Raw genomic sequence first — 21048 nt, 5'->3', positions numbered from 1 at the left:
AGGACAGCCAGGACTACACAGAGAAACCCTGTCTTGAAAAAACCAAAATAAATAAATAAATAAATATCAATAAAATCTGGTGGTAGGCGATGAGGTATAAATAAGCCAGGTACCAGAGATAGAAACCGTAGTAACAGGAAGCCAACGATCAGAAAGTAACGGTTGCTATGCATGAAAGTACAGTATAATACGGTTCTGTGCCCTCCAGCCCAAATGAATTTATTTCCATTCTCAGGTCCTGTCACACATCTCCAATTCTGAGCCTCTTCTCTAGGTCTGACCCTTATCTGTAACTGAAATCTAGGTGATGGCACACACGTTTTCTCCCAGCACTTGGGAGACAGATCTCCGAGTTTGAGGTCAGCCTGGTCTACAGCACAGGGACAGCCAGGGGTGGAATGCCGACAAACTGGAAAAACCCAAATCAAACCAAACTTACTCATTCCCCGCTTCCCTTCAATTAACAAAAAGCTTAGACATGGTGGCCCAAGACTAATTCCCAGGACCTGAGGCGGGAAAATCAGCAGTTCAAGGCTATCTTCTGCTACACAACTTTTGCGACTATGCTTCAAAGAAATAGGTGCGGGTAGCCAGAAGTCTCAGAGGGAAAAAGGCACTTGCTGAGCAAACCTGCCAACCTCATTTCGATCCCCAAATCCCACCAACTCCTTCAAACTGTCCTTTAACCTCCCCACAGTTGCTAGGGCGTGCCTGTACTGCACAGTAACAATAAACATGCTCGTTTTAGAACAGCGTCTATATTACGATCCATCCCTCCCCAACTCCATGCCCAGTCTATGCAGGTACCATGCTCCGACGTCCTAAACAGTTTTTATCCTATTTCCCTGTTTTTTCTCAACTCTGAAGTCACTGCTCACCATTTTTTAACGTGAGCAGATTGCAAATTTGCCTTGCCACCAAGGCCTGTGCCCCCTGGGGGATCGTGCGGCAAAGTGTCTCGACGAACTGCCTCATCAGCTGAGGTGAGACGCTCGGCTCACGTGGCTACTGCAGTTGCTTTAAAAGAGCAGCTTCCTTCCCCCCTCAGGAAGTAGAACCCGCTCGCATCTAACGCCGGTTGGCTCTGGGAGGAAAATGACTGAATTATCAGTTGGCCTTGAAAGTCGGGTCAAGGAGAGTCCCTAAATTCCGCAGGCGCGTGACGTGACTGGGCGCCGCAATTCACCGGAAGGCGAGCGGGGTGGGCGGGGCGCGTAAAAGCGCCTCGACGCGGAAGTCACGCGGCCCCGGCGCCGCGGAGGTCTCCGTCTCGGCGTTCGGCTATTCGGCCTGGCAGCCTTTCTGGCGCGCTCGGCTGCTATCTGTTCTCTCGGTGCTCGACTCACCCGCGCTGCTGCCTCCGCTGAAGGAGGAGCAAAGCTCAAGATGGCCGACAAAACGCCAGGCGGATCTCAGAAGGCCAGTTCAAAGGTAGTTTCTTAGAGATCTCCGTCAGTCAGGGGGGTCTCTCACCGTGGTCGAGGGCCTACAGAAGCCTCTGGCCTTCGAGGGTTTCCTGGGGCGAGGGGCTGAGGCCTGTTGGCCACAGTGGGCCTGGCACCGCTGCACCAAGGTGCGCAGGTTGAGAGGCCCGAGCGCGCGTCCGTCCCGACTGGGATTCAGCCCCACACCAGCGTGCCTGGTGGCGAGCGGGGCTGGTCACCTCGTTCGGCTTTGTGGGTCAGAGCAGTGGTTCCGAGGTGGTCCGGCGTCCTTGTATCACCCCTTGCTGCTCTCGGAGGCTGCGGGCTAGAGGCTGGGAGAGGCGGGAAGGTTCCCGGTCTTAGATGCCTGTTTCTTCCCCCCTCGTCCTCCCTTCTTTACTTTGGCTCTTACTCGTTCCTGGCCTTACACGGTTTCTCTCCTTGCCGTCCAGGAAATTAGGCTGGACGGGTTGCAAGGGTGTGCGAGAGACCCGCCAGTGGAGGGCCTGGGGTTGGGACGTGCGGAGGGAGCCGCTCTCTGAGCCTCAGGGTTAGAGCCACACTTCCCATGTGATTTTCCTCCCACTTCCCGGGAAGTGAAAAGTGAACAACATCCCTCTTGAGGGCCGCAGACTCAGGGTCTCAAGCAGTATGTGGGGTTTCCATTGGAAAGGGAAACTACGGTAGACGTGGAAATTGCCCAAATGCCCTTACATGTGAGTTTATAGGGAGCCCTGTGCATTGCTTGGGAAACCGTTGAACTGTAATTAAGCGTTAGTAAGGTTGGGTTAACAATTGGTGTTAGTTGCCATTTTGGCCAGCGTGTTTAATCCCATTTATTTACTTATCTATTTTGGATTATTTTGCTTGGAGATTCTCGTCCCCATCTCGGTATTAAAGATGCCTAAGTACTGCCATAAACCAGTGGCGAGGCTTGAGATGCAGAGATAAGGAGTTGGATAACATTTAAAGAGTCTCGGAACGTAAAGTGTATGATTATCTGTTTGCATTTGCTGTTTGGTTTGAGAAACAAACCAAACTTGCTCTCTTTCTAATAAGGCTGACGTTTATTTATTTGTTAATTTTTAAATTTTTGCCATTTTGCTGAATGATTGCCCCAGATTTACTTAGCAAGTAGTAAAGGTCTTACTAGACATTCTTCAGAACTATGGGAGGGCCCAGTTCTGGTTGTCCTTACACCAGACCTTTACTGTAAGTCAGCTTCCTTTTTCTCCAGTAGTTTTTCCCCTCCTTCCCTTTCTGGGGGAGCAGGTGAATGAAGGGGTACCTCATGATGCCACTCCTCCTTTCAGACCCGTGACCAGGACAGGTACCCACATCCATAGTTACAATTTGTTTTGATATTCTTCTCAAAGCATTTAGTATTTCCTGCATGAGGCCTGGGTAGATTGAAAGCTTTTCAAAGTATGTGTTCAGACTTTTTTCTAAGAGAATACTTCTCAGGACTCTGTGTAGTTTTTAAGTATTAAGTAGCTTGTTGGATTTTTTTTTTTTCATTCACACTTGTCAGTTTATAGTCCTTTAGATGTCACCAAAGGGTTCCTTACTCGTGTCTGAAAAGGGAATATTTATACTCAAGAGTTTTGCCAGGATTTTTCCATGTAATGGAAAGTGTTGTAATGGAATGGCGAGGTTATAGGTTTTGAAAACAAATACGATACCTAATCTCTTCAGCCTCAGGTTTTCTTATCTTATTACAGGAAAAAAATTCTTTTATAGGGCTGATAGAAAGATGGAGTTACTGTAAATGTTAGTAAATCTTACTTCAGTTTCTAAGTCTATATAGATCATCCACCCATCCTGCGTACTAGGTTTTTGAGCTGGGTCTCCCGTAGCCCAGGCTGGCTTGAACTTTAACCTTCAGCATCCTGCTGCTCCTTCCTTGTATTTCCCAGAGTTGGGATTACAGGCATGTGCCAACCGCTTCCAGCTCCCTTTTTTTTAAGGAACTAGAAAGCACTGATTTGGATTATTAAGTGTTGGCCATCATAATGACCACTCAAATTGTTGTTGTTTTTTTTTAATTTCAAATGTAAGTCTAGACATTATTAGATTATAAGATCATTTTGGCCTTAGTACAATATTTGGAATTTCCAGGCTTGTATTCTGTGCTGTATATCAAGTAAGTAGAGACTTCTGTTTCATGCTCTTGCTATGGTAGTTACATTTCCATCAATTTGGGTAGAGGTGTTTATTAGTCATTTCTACACATTGAAAGAATATTTGTACAAGATATAGGGTTTTTACCATTGACCATGATGAAGTCTCTATCTTTTACAAAAGTGTGCATGTCTGTGTGCACACATGTGCACCCTCATGCCGCAGTGTAGATGTGACAGAGGACAACGCTAGGTTCTAAGGATCAAATTCAGGCCTTCAGGCTGTGTGGCCTATGTCTGCATTCTCTGAGTCATGCTCATGGCCCCATTAGTGTTTCTTAATTACAAAATACATAAACCACTAGTTATTTTTAGCTTTAAAATTAACTTCATGATGTACACAGTGTATGTAGTTCTTGCTAAGGGGACTTGATGGGGGGGCACCCTTCCAAAGTCCCTTTTATTTTATGTAATTGTTCTATACTTTTCATTTTTAATATCTCCTGGTAGACACTGAGCACATATTTTAGAAATAAAATTTCCTAAGCAAAGTATTTCATGGCTTCAGGAGGGGGTTTGGAGCCATATTGTAGCTTTGTTTCAGAGCAGTAAGACAGAACGTATGGTTGTTAACCTGAGATATTGCTAGATATAAAAAAATAAGTTTACCAAAAATGTGTTATTTTGCCAGGCAGTGGAGGCCCATGCCTTTAATCCCAGCACTTGGGGGACAGAGGGAGAGGCAGAGGCAGAGGCAGGTGGATATCTGAGTTCCAGGACAGCCAGGCCTACTACACACAAAGAAACCCATCTTGAGAAACAAACAGAAACAAAAAAGAAAAAATATTGTTATTTTAACCTTTGTTTGCATGTTCATACAAGTGAGGATTAGAAGACAATGATTATATTTCACTGTGTGGCAGTGGCAGTACCTGTCTCCTTTTTAAAATACTGTATTTTATTTGTTGCGTGTGATTGTACGTAGACCTGGCTGGAGGCTGGAGGACCGGCCGCTTGAAGGAGTTGGGTTCCTTTCCTCTATCACTTGGGCCCTGGAGATCATCCTTTGTCAAGGATTGTCAGGCTTCGTTGGCAGCAAGCACCTTTACCTGGTAACCCGCTCTGCCTGCTCCAGTACCTTTTTTCTTTTTTAAAATCATCTCTTGTGTAACACTTTCTGAGGAGATGTGAACAGACATCTATCTGCTTACTCTAGGTAGGAACTGACAGGAAGATACCAGCAAAGTCTAGCTTGGTGACCCAGTGTGTTTTTATGGGTTTACTTACAGGAGTGTGGTTTTTCCAGGTAACTCCGCTTTTCTGAGAGTCTTCTGGGTAGCTTAGCTGGTCTGTTTCAGGTGGCTTGGCTAGGTGGAGAGTATCTCTTCTAGCACTCCTCACTACTTATATTCCCTTGTAGGGTATCTGGTTAGTTTCAGGGACTTCCTGCAGCTTTTGGATTGTTTATTTTCTAAGTGTCTCTGCAGGATGGAATGTTCACCTCCATATTCTGTGTCTTAAGATCTACTCTCCATGCCGGGCGGTGGTGGTGCACGCCTTTAATCCTAGCATTTGGGAGGCAGAGGCAGGCAGATTTCTGAGTTTGGGGCCACTGGTCTACAGAGTGAGTTCCAGGACAGCCAGGGCTATACAGAGAAACCCTGTCTCAAAAAACAACAACAAAAAAACCAACCAACCAACCAAACAAACAAACAAAAACCCCAAAACCAAAAAAACCCCCAAAAACCCCTAAAACCAAAAAACCAAAAGATCTGCTCTCCAACATGGATGCTTAGCTGCACAACACCATCAAAATTGTCTTATAGAGGTAAATGAATGAAACAGGAATTACTGAATCTTTGAGCATGTAGTTCTGAATTGACAGACTGAGTACTAGTAAAAAAATAGTAATGCTTAAAAAATAGTAAAATTAGAATCTATTCACGGCTTGAAATTCCTATTTATTTCCTCTGTGTGTGTGTAATGTGGAGATTTAAGTGTGAAAAATAGTTTGCCAGCTTGAAACTGGACCTTTAGTATGCTATGATTGCAACTTTATCTTAAAATATAAAGTGGCGCAACTTTTTAGTGGTTGGTTGTGTTTTGAGTGTAAGTAGGAAGTATGGTACCACTTCTCCCATTTCTGAGAGAGAGGCTCTTACTATGTAGCCTAGGCTATCTGTGAACTCACTGTGTAGCCTAAACTGGCCTTGGACTCTATTCAGAGTACTAGGATTATAGACTTGGACATCTTGTCCAGCTTAAACCAACCCCCCCTCCCCCATTTTTTTCCCTTCTTTCCTTTCTTCTTTGCTCCCTCCCTTCCATTTTTCTTAGAGATGGTCTAATGGGCTAGCCTCAAACTCTCTATGTAGCTTTGGATGACTTTGAACTCTTGATCTTTGTCTTCCACATCCTGAGTGCGAAGACATGTACCAACTCCTCTGGTATATAAATATCGGGGATCAAGCCCATGGCCTTGTGAATGCTGGGCACTCTGCTAATGGAATTACATCCTTGGTCTCTGACCTTCTATTTTTTTTGATTAATATGTTTTAGACTTGATTTTAGATAGATTTATTTTATGTGTATGAGTGTTTTGAATGAATGTACATCACATTTGTGTCTGACATCCAAGGAGTGAGAAGAAATCAGTCCCTTGGAACTGGAATTACTAGTGGTTATAAGCTACCTGTGCCCTGGTTCTCAGTGAGAGCAACAAGTGCTTCTAACTCCTCCAACTTTATTTTTTTAGACTTATTTTATGCATATAATGTTTGTCTGTCTGTCTGTCTATATATGCACCACACTCATGTCTGGTGCTTGTGGAAGTTAAAGGTGGTATCAGATCCCCTGAAATTAGAGATAGAAGTTATACACACACTATGTAGATCCTGGGAATGCTGGGTCCTCTGCAAGAGAAAGTAACAAGCATTCTAAACTGTTGAGCAGTGGCTCTCAGCCTTCCTAATGCTGTGATGCCTTAATACAGTTCCTCATGGTGTGATGACCCCATCCTTAAAAGTATTTTTGTTGCAATTTCATGCTGTAATTTTGCTACTGTTACAAATCCTAATGTAAATCTGTTTTGGTCTTTTTTTTTTTTTTTTTTTTTTTTTGTGGTTTTAGGCCACCCCTGTGAAAGGGTAGTTTGACCATCACTACAGGGGTCACAACCCACAGGAACCCTGAGAACTGCTGTTTTAGATGGGAATCCGCAGCACTGTTGGTGTTAAGAAATATTCTCTACTGGACTGATTTGTTTTTTCAATACTTTATCTTTTACTTCTTTTGGCCTTTATTTCTGGAACTCTTCCCCTTGGAAAGTAAGCCTTAGAAAATACAGCCACTTAATTTAGTGGTAGGTGAATGAAGAGGCCATTCATTTGCTGTACAAATTGAAGACTTCTGTTTTTCTAACCCTTTTTATAAAGAACTTTTTTTTTTTGCTGGGATTATTTTTAAAATAAATTAAAATTAATATTGGAGTTTGCCTCTTAATCTGTGTTGCTGCTGGGAATCAGTTCTAGGGTCTTGCACACACACTGAGTGCACCCTCTGTCTCTGAGGTATATCTTCAACCTGGAAATAACAGTTTTGAAAGCTAATGATACTTGAGGCTATTGTTAGAATTATAGGTTTGTTCCTTAACTTTTAAGAAAATTTAGAGACATCAAACATGTATTTAAGCATTTTCTATTTGATAGTATTTGGGAGTGTGAGTCAATAATTAACTATATTATGCAGAATGTTTTAATGCTCTTGAAAGCAATAAAACATTCTGCATAATATAGTTAATTATTATCAGACACTATTTTATGAGTATGGGTGCTTTGCCTGCGTATATGTCTGCACCATGTGTATGGCTAGTACCCACAGGAACCCAGAAAAAGGAGTTACAGATGGTCGTGACCTGCAGTGTAGGTGTTTGGGTTTCAACCTGGGTCCTATGAATAGTAGCTAGTGCTCTCTAATCACCGAGCAATCTCTCCAGCCTCAAGTGTGTGTGTTTTTTGTTGCTGTGTTAAGTTAAAACCTTGGTTTGTGGCTTGAGTAGCTACTTACTAATGAGAGGGCAGAGTGGTGTGTAGTCTAGAGTGCGTTTTTGGGACGTTCTTGTATGGCATATTATATATGTCAATAGTTATCGAAACTCTTTCTCTTGCCTCATCTTGAGCTTGATGCCGAGATAAAACTCGAAACGAGAAATTTCCAGAGTTTGAGGGAGCATGCTGTGTATCAGGAGAGATAGGATAAATAATAGAGCTGTTTCTGAAAGTAAGGAAAGGATGCCTGCTTGAGTGGAGATGGAGAGCTGTCCAGAGCTTGGTGGAATTGTTTTGACTAGAGTTCTGAAGGTTGTATTTTGAGGAGAGAGAACTGAGTAAGATGAAGACTGCAAATGACTGGGAAATCAATTGTTAAGTGCACGTTCATGGGAAGAATAAAAAAAACCTAAGACTGGAAAGATAATGATTGGGCCAAATTGTAGAGGGATCTGAATGTAGGAAATAATTAGAGGGACTGGAAAATCCTTTAGGAGAGTTGTACCAGAATATGTTAGAAAGAATTTGAAGACCCAGTGGTTAGAGGTTACTGCATTGCTGGCTCTGTGAGGGATTACTCCAGATACTGCCCGTCACAGCCTTTTCTAGAAGCTTTCCCCAGTAATACTTCTTTCCCTGATAGGTTAACATTTGCCTGGCCAGATATGCTCTTGGTGGTATAGTCACATTGTTTCAACTTTCTTTTTTTTTCTTTAGTGTCTGGGGACATGGCTCAGCAGGTAAAGCCATGGCAACCTGTTGTTGCTGCTTTATTTAAAGTTTATCACATTGTAACTGACCTTTGAACTGGTTACTTTTGATTTTGAAATTTACCAACTTGATGGACAGTTACTCAAGCCATAACCTTTTTAAGATTTTTGGTTTACACTCTTACTTACTTACTGAAATGTTTTCATCCCAAGCCCTGTCCACATGCCAAGGCATTGAATGGAGGTCAGAGGACCTGTTGTGGGAGCTGGTTCTCTCAGCAGATGGATCAGACTTGGTGGCAAGTCCCTTTATCTGCTGTCTGTCCCCCTGAGAGGGTCTTGATGATGAGATTACAAGTGTCTTGGTGTCAGAAAAGATTTACCTATGAGGAAACAGGCAGAGGATCTGGTGGCTTTTGTTTGTAAGTCCTAGCCGTAGATTAAGGAGATGCTGTCCTTTTAACCTGCTCTCTTCCAAGCTGCTGCTTCTGAGCAAGCCTTAGTTATCTTGGCAGTCTGCTTGTGACTTGCAGAGATTTCCCTTTGGGATTTTGAGCTGTTAAATAAAGTTGTATTACATATATAAATAATTCTGGATAATTTTAATGTGGTTTTAATACTGAATTTCCTGTCTAGGAATGAGCCTTCAAGAAGTGATTTGAATGAATGATTTTTAAAATAAAGTTTGTGGTTTTTTTTCTTCCAAAAAAACTTTAAAGTTAGTTTCTAGATATTTCTATTTTTGTTATTGTTATGATATTACTGTTATTTAGGGTTAATACTAATGTATTGGAAATCGATGTTTTTCTGTTAACCTGTTGGCTGAATTCATCTTTTGTAAAAGTAGGTATTTGCTATTTTGAATTTTCTAATTTCCAGATGAGATTTCTAACCTACGGATTCTAAGGTGTGTTTCACAGAGTTTAGATGGTAACTCTCCCAAGTTTAGATGTGCCCCGCCCCCCCCCCCCCCCCTCCATCATCTTTACTTTCATCATCTCTACTTTTGAGAAAGGTTAGCTGGGAAAAGAAAGTTTACAGTGGAGGCCACAGTAAACACTGAGGACTAACCATAGACAGACCAGAAAGACAAAGGTGAGAGGGACCTCGATGCTTGCTGCCTTGTACTAATTTTTGTCTAAGGCTCGGTACGATGGGTATTAGAGAAGTAAACGTTGTAGATGATGTAACAAGACTAATAAAGCCTGTATACTCTGAAACGTGTCATTTAAGAGAAAATTATGTGAAAATTTAACAGTTGATATAACTAAAACATGGCATTATTTGAAGTTCTTTTCTGGTAGCCTGTGGCATATTTTATTACAAATAGCTAGGCAGGTGGTGGTGGCGCACGCCTTTAATCGTAGCACTTGGAAGGCAGAGGCAGGCAGATTTCTGAGTTTGAGGCCAGCCTGGTCTACAAAGTGAGTTCCGGGGCAGCCAGGACTACACAGAGAAATCTTGTCTGGAAAAACAAGACAAGACAAGACAAAACAAAACAAGAAATAGCTAGCTAGTGTACTTGCTCTGTCAGGCTGGCCTCAAACTCACAGAGGTCCTCCAGCCTCAGCCTGTGAGTGCTGGAACTAAATGAGCAACATGTATACCAGCCTGGCAGAAGCAGCTCTCTTATAACAAGTTGAAAGACGGATGTTTTGAGATTTGATGAAAAAATCTTTCTTTTCTTTTTTTCTTTCTATTTTTGTTTTTTCAAGACAGGGTTTCTCTGTATAGCCCTGGCTGTCCTGGAACTCACTTTGTAGACCAGGCTGGCCTCGAACTCAGAAATCTGCCTGCCTCTGCCTCCCAAGTGCTGGGATTAAAGACGTTTGCCACCATGCCCAGCAGATCTTTCATTTTTTAAACTAGTTCTACAGTGAATATTGTACCTTCTCTTGGGCAGTGAAGGTTAATGTGTGTGTGTGTTTTCTTGCTGTTACAATCCATTATTTATGTTTGCTCTGAGTGACTAGAAGAAGAGAGGGCGATTTCGCTTGTATTAAGAAGTTGCTGCTATGGTAATATTAGTGATAGGACTTGTGAGAAGTCTTTGTACAAGTGTTTTGTCACAAATAGTGGTTCGGTTCCCAGCCTGTGCTATGCCAAGGTAATTATATTTCAGATTTTTGATTAGTATTTGTGTAATATGTTTTGAAATGTGGATTGTTTAAATTTTAAAGAATTGATTTAGCACATTGGATCACAAATTTTTTTTCTAAGCCAGAGGGTGCCATTGTTTAGTTTCATAAGCTGAAAAGCAGTGACTGAAAGCTAGGAAATATTAAACCTTGAAGCTGAAGAAACGGTGTAGAAAGAATTTTCTAGTCCTTCAAATATTTGCTTTTTTGTTTTGATACTTGTAGAACCGATCATCAGATGTTCATTCATCTGGATCTTCAGATGCACATGTAAGTATAAAAGAAAGTCTTTTTTTATTTACGTATGAGTTACATGGTAAATGAATGCAGTTATATGTGTGAACATTTGTGTTTTCCTTTGTGTTTGTTTACATAAATAAACTCAAATTGCATTTGAAACCTGACACGTATTTAATATTTTATTTTGCTTATAAAATTCTGTCTATATAAAGGACCCCTTTCTTGCTATACCTTGTACCTGCCTTTTGAACTCCCTGCAAATCAGCTGGCACAGAGCATGCTATTCACTTCTTTCTTATGGCATAATGTTCTACTATAGAAAGATAGACTTGTTTGTTTTCATGTTTAAAGTTTTTTGGCATTTTGAATACTGCAATAAATATTTTTCCACATGTTATAGCAATATTCAAATATTATATGTAGATTCCTACTACAAGTTGTTAAACATTTTCAGGAGTATGTGAACTCAGAATTATTTTATAATAGGAGCTTTGGGAGATGGCTCAGTAGGTAAAGTGCTCACCATTGTACCTGTGTGGAAACTGGTCATGTTTCTTTTGTTTTTTTAAGATTTATTTATTTATTCTATGTAAGTACACTGTAGCTGTCTTCAGAAACCCCAGAAGAGGGCCTCAGATCTTGTTACGGATGGTTGGTTGTGAGCCACCATGTGGTTGCTGGGATTTGAACTCAGGACCTTCGGAAGAGCAGTCGGGTGCTCTTACCTGCTGAGCCATCTCTCCAGCCCCGAAACTGGTCATGTTTCATTTCAACTTTGTTATGGGATATGAAGATAGGTAGGTAGATGGATCCCTGGAGCACCCTGGCCAGCCAGCATCCCTAACTGTTAAGTTCCAGATTCAGTGAGAGACTTTGCCTCAAAAAAAAAAAAAAAGGTGGCAGTGACTATGGAAGATAAATACTCCAAACTCATGCACAAACAAGTGTACACATGCCCTTCCCCATGCCTCATGTAGGCCAAAATAAGCCCCTTTTGTACAAATGCCAAGGCATTATTCAACTTTTGCATTGTGTTTGCATTTTCCCTGCTAGTGCAGAAACAACTGGTAGGCAAACTTTAGGCACATTAGTATGAATCAAGGAAGTGACTCCAAAATATACTGTTATATTTACACCCATCTTATACAGTAAAATATGCTAGCTTAAGAATATTTCAGTGGGTGAGCCTAAGTGGGGTCCCTGCTTGTAACCCCAGCATTTGGGGAGGATAAAGCAGAAAGATCATGGGATCAGGAAATTGAAGCTGACTTACTACTCAAAAAAACAAAACAAAACAAAACTATTTTTAGTGAGGTTATAAAATACTTAAGACTCAACTCATGTATGGGTCTTTCATTTACATATCCTGTGTGATGAGACAAGTGCATATAAGGTCCTCTACTTCCAGAGTATGAAGATGTAAGTCTATCTTATGAACCACCCTTCTTGAAAGAATGCCTGACATATAAACTTGTTAATCTGACTTGGGTATTTGACAGATATTTTCTTAACTAAAGGAAAGAACCTGTTACTTCAAGAGTAACAAATGTTCCCAGTGTGATATTTGAGCTTTCAAGGGCAAGTCAGAGTTCATGAAATTCTTAAGGAATTTACTTATGAACTTGGTAGTGTTAGTAATGTGTTTTTAGATAATAGTGAAATTTGTCAGTATGTAGACACTTTGGATTAATTCTAGTTTTTAGTACTGTGGATGTCATATTTGAAACCATTTTTAAAACTTTATCTGAAGATGGATGCATCTGGACCCTCAGATAGTGATATGCCAAGTCGAACACGACCTAAAAGCCCAAGAAAACACAATTATAGGAATGAGAGTTCCCGCGAAAGCCTTTGCGATTCTCCTCATCAGAATCTCTCAAGAGTGAGTATTGCTGAAGACGACTAAGGACGGCTGACGGTTTTGCTCTGACCTTGATTGAATATGGTGGTTTGTACTTAGTTCTTTTTTCGATATTTTGAGACAGGATCCCACTACTTCGTAGCTCTGGCTGTCCTGAAACTAGCTCTGTAATAAAGGCTGGCCTTAAACTCACAGAACCACCCCTGCCTCTTGAGTGCTGGGATTAAAGAAGTGTGCCACCACGCCTGGTGAAATTAATATTCTTTATTAATGATAAACTCCCATTTATTGAAAGAAAAATGTGTAGCTCATATTAGATGTTTCATTAAAGGTGTTTAATTTTTAAATTTTTTAAAAAAATAAACATTTGAATGTAAAGTGATTATTGTCATATTTATTGAGTTATTAGAAGTATTCAGGCAGCTGGGCAGTGGTGGTGCATGCCTTTAATCCTAGTACTCGGGAGGCAGAGGCAGGCAGATCTCTGAGCTTGGAAATCAGCCTGGTTTACAGAATTAGTTCCAGGACAGCCAGAGCTGCACAGAGAAACCCTGTCTTAAAAAAAAAAAAAAAAAAAAAAAAAAAAAAAAAAAAAAACCCAAAAACAACAAAAAAGAAACATTTAGGCAGTTAAGACAATCATTGGATCTGGTGAAATTGCTCAGAAAGGTGCTGGCTGTGTAACCCTAGAAACAAGTTGGATTCATTGAGCCTGTGTGCAGGTGGATAGAGAGAAATAACTTTACAAAGTTGTCTTCTGACAACTACACACATGCCTTGGCATGCACATCCACCTACCTACAACATGCATGTATATGCACAGTATAAAAAGGATGCATTCCTAGTGCTCTGAGAGCTTATGTTCGCTCTGAAAACAAACAAGAGTAGATGTTAGTCACTTGGATAAATGGAGTCCTAGGACAGGCAGGAACACAGAAAGAAGTCCTTTGTATTTGTATGTGTATTATACACATATGTGTGTGCAGGTGCAAGTAGAGGCCAAAGGTCAACATTGGGCATCTTCCTCAATCACTCCACATTATTATGAACCTGATTCCCTGACCAAATCTAGAATTGCTCTTCTGTTCTGCCAGCCTGGCTAGCCGTTGGGCCTTAGATGTGTGGTGCTTGGGCTACAGACACATTCTCGACCTCTACTGCATAGGTGCTGGGGTTCCATGCTGAGTCGCCAGTGGCAGTGGAATTTTTACTGACTGAGTTTCAGTTTCCCCAGCCCTTGAGAATTGGGCTCATTACTACAGCGCCTCCCTCAGGTCTTCTGGCTTTCTAAAATCTATGTAAAATAAATTTTCTTGAGGTTGATATACAGGTTAGTGTACTTGTCTAGCATGTGTGAGGTTTTAGGTTCAATTTCTAGCACTATTTTAAAGTATACAAATTAAAATTTCTTGTGAAAAAAAAATCAGAAAATATTAAGTCATCAGCCAGCCAGCATTAAACACTGACTATCCTTTTTTTTTTTTTTTTTTTTTTTTTTTTGGTTTTTCGAGACAGGGTTTCTCTGTGTAGCCTTGGCTGTCCTGGAACTCACTCTGTAGACCAGGCTGGCCTCGAACTTAGAAATTCGCCTGCCTCTGACTCCCCAGTGCTGAGATTAAAGGCGTGCGCCACCATGCCCGGCATTTTTTTTTTTTTAAAGACAGGAACTCTTAATATAGACCAGGATAGTGTTGAATTTACAAAGATCTTCTGCTTCTGTCTCCAGATTGCTGGGATTAAAGACATATTCCCCCATCCCATAGGAACACATCTTAAAATAACTTTTTTTTTAAGTATTTTTAATTCAGCAAAACTTAGTTTTTACACAAAAGATTATATTCTTCATTTGAATAAACATTCAGTAAATTTTTTTTGCCATTTCTCTTTGGATTTATAAACAAAAATTTGAGCATGCAAATTTTGTTTCTTTTCTTTTTTCTTCTTCTTTCTCCTTTCTTTGTTACTTCCTTCTATTTTTCCTCCATCTTGGTTTGAGAAGGGGTTTCTCTATTGCCCTGGCTGTCTTGAAACTTGTTCTGTAGACCAGGCTGACTTGAACTCAGATCTGCCTGCCTCTGGCTCCCGACTGCTGGGATTAAAGGTGTGTGCCACCATGCCTGGCTATACATTTAGTTTCTTAGAATTGTGTTTTTCCTTCAGTTTCAACGTAGTCTTCATTTGAAGCTAACTATAATTACAGTGAATGATGGCAAGACATTTTTTCTTTTCTGAGGAAAAGATGATTTTGAATCTGTTTGAAAATTTGATTGTTGGAGCTGGAGAGATGGCTCAGTGGTTAAGAGCACTTTTGCCCAGGACTGTAGGTTTAGTTCCCAGTACCCCACAGGTGACTTACAACTCTCTGTAACTGCATTTCCAGGGGCTCTGACATGCTCCTCTGTCTCATTGTGCACCAGGCACACACATAGTGCACCTGAGTATGTGCAGGCAAAACACTCAGAAAATAGAAATCTTAAAAGAGGGAGAGAGAAAGAGAAGTGACTTTTGTGTTATTAACTGATTATCTTTCACAGAGGGCTTTTAATGTAACCTTCAAAATAGGTGGCCTCAATGTTTCTCACCATAATATCCTTCCAAAGTACTTTGTTAGCTTCTTATTTTAGTAAGGAAGAGAAAAACTTAAGATTTCAGTATTTTAGGCTTGTATTTAATTAACTGCCCTACCTTTTACATTTGTGAATCCCGAGTAACATGAAACAACTAAAGGCCTATAGACTATTTAGATCAGATTTTAGAAGGAAACTTTCTAAATTGTAATAATGAAGGCTTCAGTAAAATGTTTCTTTGGATTGGTTAGGTGGCTCAAGTTGTAAGGGTTCTTGCCATCAAACCTGACACCCCAGCTTGCTGCTTGGGACCTACATGATGGCTGAAGAGAACTAGCTAGCTTAAGTTCTTTGGCCTTCACACATATGCTCTGGCACACGAGCCCTGTCTCTCATATGCATACACACAAAAAACAAACAAACAAAAAAAGATCTTTGTGAATTCAAGGCTATCCTGGTCTACATTAAGAGTTCCTGTCTTTATAATTAATTCTTTTAAAATACGTGAGAATTTCATTTATATAAATGGATTTTGATCAAATCCACCCTCCATTCTTCCCCTTTCAATCCCTCTTACATCCCCCTTTCCCCCCAACTTCATGTACTTTTCCTTAATGTTTAAAAATTTAAATAAAATTATATCATGATTTCCCCCTTCTAGTTCCTTCCTCTATCCCCTCCTGTGTTCCCACCTCCTGACTTCCTCTCAAATCACACCCCTTTTATTATTATTGATATGTGTGTATATATATGTGTACATATATATATGTATATGCATATATACACATAAATGACTAAGTACAAGCTGCTGAGTTGTTTTAGTGTTGCTTGTGTATGTATGATTTCAGGGCTTTCCTCTTGGTATTGTATAACCAGTTGTGGGCCTCATCCCTGGGGAAGACTAAATCTCCTTCTCAGCAGTCTTTAGTTGCCTGGCTTCTGTCTAGAGGTAGGGCCACTGGAGATTTCCTTCTTCCACTTTAGCATGTCTGTTGGTGGTGTTATTTCAGGTCATGTTTAGGCAGCCATATAAGGTTTCATGGCTGTCATTTCTAGGAGACAGTCTATCAGCAGACTTCCTGGTCTCTGGCTCTTAAGATCTGCTCTTTCAGTTGTGTTTTAGTGCCCCTCAATCAGTTAGTTAGTTAGTCCCTGTATTTTGAACAGTTGTAGTTTCTGCAGTGGTCTCTCACTGTTGCAAGGAGAAGCTTCTGTGAGGCTGAGAGCTGCTCTATCAGACAGAGGCAGCTCCTGAGCTTGGTCCACATCTTAGCTTGGCAGTGTTGTGAAGATGGCAGTGGACAGGGGCAGGAAGGAAGAGGGAAGAAAGAATCCCACTCTATTCTTTAAACCCAGTGTGTTTACTTAGTGCTGCCAGGCACAGTTTTCTTGTATAAATTGACTCATTTATCTGAACTGCTTGGCATGTTTATTGTTTTTTTCCTTTTTTTATTTAAGATTTTGACTTCTGGAATATTTTCATATACATGAGGTATCTTGGGCATAGGACCCAAGACTAAACATAAAACTCATCTCTTTCTTATGTATAGCTTCACATATAGCCCAAAGGTAATTTGTTGCACAGTATTTTACACCTGAAATTTGACTGCAACCTGTTCTTTGAGATCAGATATAAAATGTTCCACTTGTGGTGTTAAGTGTTTCAGATTTTAGATTTTCAGATTAGGAATGATCATGTATATTCAAAAATATTATAAAGATTTATATATGCTGAAATCTGAATGCAAAGTAGATGGTACATTCTCAATAAAAAATGAAATTATGTTTATATCAGTGTTTTTGATAAATGAGGTACTTAATTACGGATGTGATGTGATTTTAATCCTCCCATTTGAGGGTGTTTCCTGTCATAGCTGCTGCCTTTCCTGCAGTGTCTATTTGCCCTCCTCTGTGCTTTCTTTTCTCCTAAGCCTTGTTTTTTATTTCTTTGGTTTTTAACCTTTATTTCCCTTTAAAAAATGGCTCTTGCCTGTAACTGACTTTGAGTTCGGAAATAAAAAGCATCCCTTAATTACTATCTATTTACATTAGAATGATGCCTGAGATCTAAGTTTGGAGTGTGCCAGTTTTTCTTTGCATGGGTACTTTACTTCTAAAGATGAAGTTATCATTAAAGTACGTTACACTTATAGGTAACAGTAAAATTTGTATGTAACGACAAAATAATCTCTTTGCTTTTTTTTATAGCCTCTTCTAGAAAACAAGCTTAAAGCATTCAGTATTGGAAAAATGAGCACAGCAAAGCGAACCCTAAGTAAGAAGGAACAAGAGGAACTGAAGAAAAAGGTAATGTTTGGAGTGTATTTTAGGTTATACTTAGAAGTGACTGTGTAAGAGAGCAGTAGCAGCTGTGTTTCCTGAAGAATTTGACTTCTTGATGTTTGCATCTACACAGGAGTCAAGTCTTTAACACAACAAATGTTCATGATTTTGGCTTTAGCTTCTCTATCTATAGCTCTGTGTGATGTTGTGTTCTTGTTGTCAAAGTGTGAGTGTGTGTTTGTGTGTGCATGCACCACTGTAGTGTACCCATCTCCCTTAGATGAATGCAATAGCGTGAGGGTACTTTTCTCCATTTACCTTTTTAAATTAAATATTATATCTTTGTGATTACTTGTAGGATTGAAACATTGAACTTTTTAAAGCTTCATAGGTTTGTAAAATCCTATTGGGATTTGTGGTTTTGCTCTTTGGACATTATATTGCAAGTAAAGTTGTTATGAATAATGTTATATACACAGATGCATTTTGGTTTTCTTTTAGTTTGCCTTTTGAGGCATATTCCTGAAAGGGAAATTGTTGGAATGGTAAATTAATAAATGTGGTTCTTCTGTACTTCTCTGTCAGGCAGGGACAGTTTGTTCTCTATCTGTAATGTGTTAGTGATATCACCACCCACAAGTAGCAGATTATACTGGGGGAGTTTTTGCCAGTCTGTAGTGTGAAAAATGATACCTGAGTGTTTGAATTTGCAATTCCTATAGTGGCAATGCAGTTCACCAGCCCCCTACCTCCGTTTTATTTCTTTTTATTCTCTTTCTGGTTTTATTCTTCCATGTAAAAACTGTTTTTATAATCAGTTGTCAGTCTTTCCTTACAATTACTGTGTTTTTAACCAAGCTTTTCCTTTCTTTTCCATTTCTGGCTTATAGAGGAATTTCCCTGTATTTTCTTCTAGCATCTGTATTCCCAGGAGAATCCCTTTGAATTCCTAGGATTGTTTCCTAAAATGTAATCTTCATGCAGTTTTTCATCTTATATAATACAAAAAATTTTGATTTTGTTCTATCTTCTTAATTAGTTGTCAGTAAATTATGCCAGTTTTGTTTCTGGGAAAGTCTGTTTGTTTCCCTCTGACACTAGAGGCTTCTTTTATTTTCTTATGTGTTCTATTTCTGAGGTAGTGTCTTACACAGCTCGGGCTGGTCTGGAGTTCTGTCTTCCTGTCTGACGTCTGAAGTGACAGGCATGTGCCACCATTCTCAGCTTGGTATTTTATTCATACATATTTGAGGATATTTAGATGGTGATGTCAATTCTACTTTTTTAAATGCCATGTCAGGAGGATATTCTGTGGCTTTGTTTCTATTGTATCTTTGATTATTTGAGAAGGAAATTTTTATATTTGATGAATTAAGTCATCGTGCCTTGGAGAACTTTCTAACAGCAATAGGATCTGTCCTTACTTAGTCCTTTGTCCTGTAGTCTGGTTCTTGATTGCCTTTAAATACATTGACTTGTTTATCTGCCTGGGGTTCTTGTCTGCATCTCTCAATTTCTAGTAAAGGAGCAAAGCCTTTGTGTTTGAATTACTTAGCATTTAGTAATATTATTACTAAATTATAGCATATCATGGCTAATATGTAATGTCCACCAAGTATTTGATACTAGATTTGAGAAGGGAGAGGTTTGTGTATTTTGTTTCTTTTTCTTTCTGTATATGGGTGTTTTTGTCTGCTTGAATGTGTGTGCCTGGTATCCAGAGAGGTCAGAAGAGGGGGTTGGTCCCTTAGGACTGGAATTAGAGGTGGTTGTGAGCTGCAGTGTGCGTGCTGGGTCTTGGGTTCTTAGGGAGAAGAGCCAGTGCTCATTACTGGTGAGCTTCCACTCTCTGTGTTGGCATTTGCCTTTAAGACAGTATTTGGCAGTCAGATCTCTGTTCAAGGCCAGCCTGTCTGGATACTGAGTTCAAGTCTGCCTGGCCTCCACAGTGAAATCTTCTCTCAAAACAAAGCAAACTGAATCAGTCAAACCATACCCAAACAGCAGTTCTTGTGTAACTAATATTTCGTTACGTATTTAGGAGGATGAGAAGGCAGCGGCCGAAATTTATGAGGAATTTCTTGCTGCTTTTGAAGGAAGTGATGGTAATAAAGTGAAAACGTTTGTTCGAGGCGGGGTTGTTAATGCAGCTAAAGGTAAGTACCAATATCTGGCTTTGAAAACAACCCTTGGATAATGTGATAACAGATTAATTATGGAAGACATTTGACTTTGAATTATCACTTTTCTTTTCTATTAGCACCCTCTAGTGGTTAGATTAATAAACAATATAAATGATCAAATATGAAGTAATTAAGACTCAAATTTGATTAGTGGGACTGTATGAAATAGATAATAATAATAGTAATAATGATGATGATAATAATAATAACTAGTACCTTTCAAGTTTAAAAAAAGTGAATTATGTTACAGAATTTTTAATGTTTTATAGTTTTGCTATAAAGTGGTCAAATTGTGATTTTATTTTTTCAGGTTGAGTGGTAGTATGTAAATTTAATTTTATATTCAAATCTTAATACTAAAATACTAAAAATACTTAATACTTAATAATTTTCTTAAGAAAATTATATGAAGTTAGTTTTATAAACTACTATTTTAAATTTCAGATGAACATGAAACAGATGAAAAAAGAGGTAAAATCTATAAACCATCTTCAAGGTTTGCAGATCAAAAAAATCCTCCAAATCAGTCATCCAATGAAAGGCCGCCATCTCTTCTTGTGATAGAGACGAAAAAACCCGTAAGTCATTCTTACATAATTGAGCAGTGATTTTAGAATTTGGCATTGTTATTGGTACTCTGAGTGCATCTACTATACAAAATTTCTTAAAGTCTTGAAGTAGGTGTTGAGTTTTGATGCTGTCTAACTCAGTAGTTCATCTAGATAAGCGGTAATAGATTAGGTTAAAACATGGTAATGATAGTCTTTGAACCTTTGTTACTATGTACGTATTATATATTGCAGTCAAAAGTTGAGTTGTAAATGTACAGTAAAATTGTTTTCTTTTAAACAGTTCTGAATTGTGATCCTAAACATGTAGTACATGTTTTTCGGGATGGTTTTGGGACCTTTTAAGAATTAGGAATTGGTGTGTCTATTTTGATAAGTTCTCATCATAGAGTTTTTTTGTTCATTGGAAATAATTTTATGGTAGATAATAGGTTGATAAATGTGGGATCAGGTCACTTGGAGCCACATTGGTTAATTAAATATGATTACATTAAATAGTGAGATGGATTTTTCTTTTGTGGCTGTCAAGATACCTCTGAAAACAAACAAACAAAAAAGCAGATTTATTGCTATGTAATTCACAATTAGATGATAAATTCAAGGTTATTAAAAAAAATGCCATTTTTGTGTTTCCAGAAATTCTTATCACCTCAAAAACCATAAATTTTGTTTAATCTTTTTTTATTTCAACTATAACTTATTATATTCTTTATAGCCACTGAAAAAAGGGGAGAAGGAAAAGAAAAAAAGCAATTTGGAACTTTTCAAAGAAGAACTAAAACAGTAAGTTGTTTTTGTTTTGTTTTGGTTTGGTTTGGTTTTTTTTTTGAGACAAGGTTTCTCTGTATAGTCCTGGCTGTCCTGGAACTCACTTTGTAGACCAGGCTGGCCTGGAACTCAGAAATCT

The 21048-nt window shown here is 39.3% G+C and overlaps 1 protein-coding gene across 8 annotated transcripts in view; it reads left to right on the top strand.

Annotated features, from left to right (window-relative positions):
- The first annotated feature begins 1251 nt into the window (after positions 1-1251).
- U2surp (U2 snRNP-associated SURP domain containing) overlaps positions 1252-21048 on the top strand; it is a 55103-nt gene continuing 35306 nt past the window's right edge. For 3 of the 8 annotated variants that reach the window (NM_001357976.1, NM_001357974.1, NM_001114977.1), the window contains exons 1-7: positions 1252-1431; positions 10664-10708; positions 12429-12560; positions 17315-17413; positions 19431-19545; positions 20017-20150; positions 20857-20924. Coding sequence is in view for 4 of the 8 variants with exons in the window: in NM_001357974.1 (NP_001344903.1) it covers positions 1387-1431; positions 10664-10708; positions 12429-12560; positions 17315-17413; positions 19431-19545; positions 20017-20150; positions 20857-20924 (638 nt within the window). In the remaining 4 variants the exon portion in view is untranslated. The remainder of the gene's footprint in view (positions 1432-10663; positions 10709-12428; positions 12561-17314; positions 17414-19430; positions 19546-20016; positions 20151-20856; positions 20925-21048) is intronic. The other 5 variants (NM_001357977.1, NM_001357975.1, NM_026476.2 and 2 more) reach the window with 3 other exon arrangements.

This window comes from Mus musculus, chromosome 9, assembly GCF_000001635.26.
Source record: "Mus musculus strain C57BL/6J chromosome 9, GRCm38.p6 C57BL/6J".
In the NCBI taxonomy this organism is placed as follows: domain Eukaryota; kingdom Metazoa; phylum Chordata; class Mammalia; order Rodentia; family Muridae; genus Mus; species Mus musculus.
Note: the sequence above shows the minus strand (reverse complement) of the source record. Positions and strands in the feature narration are given on the sequence as shown.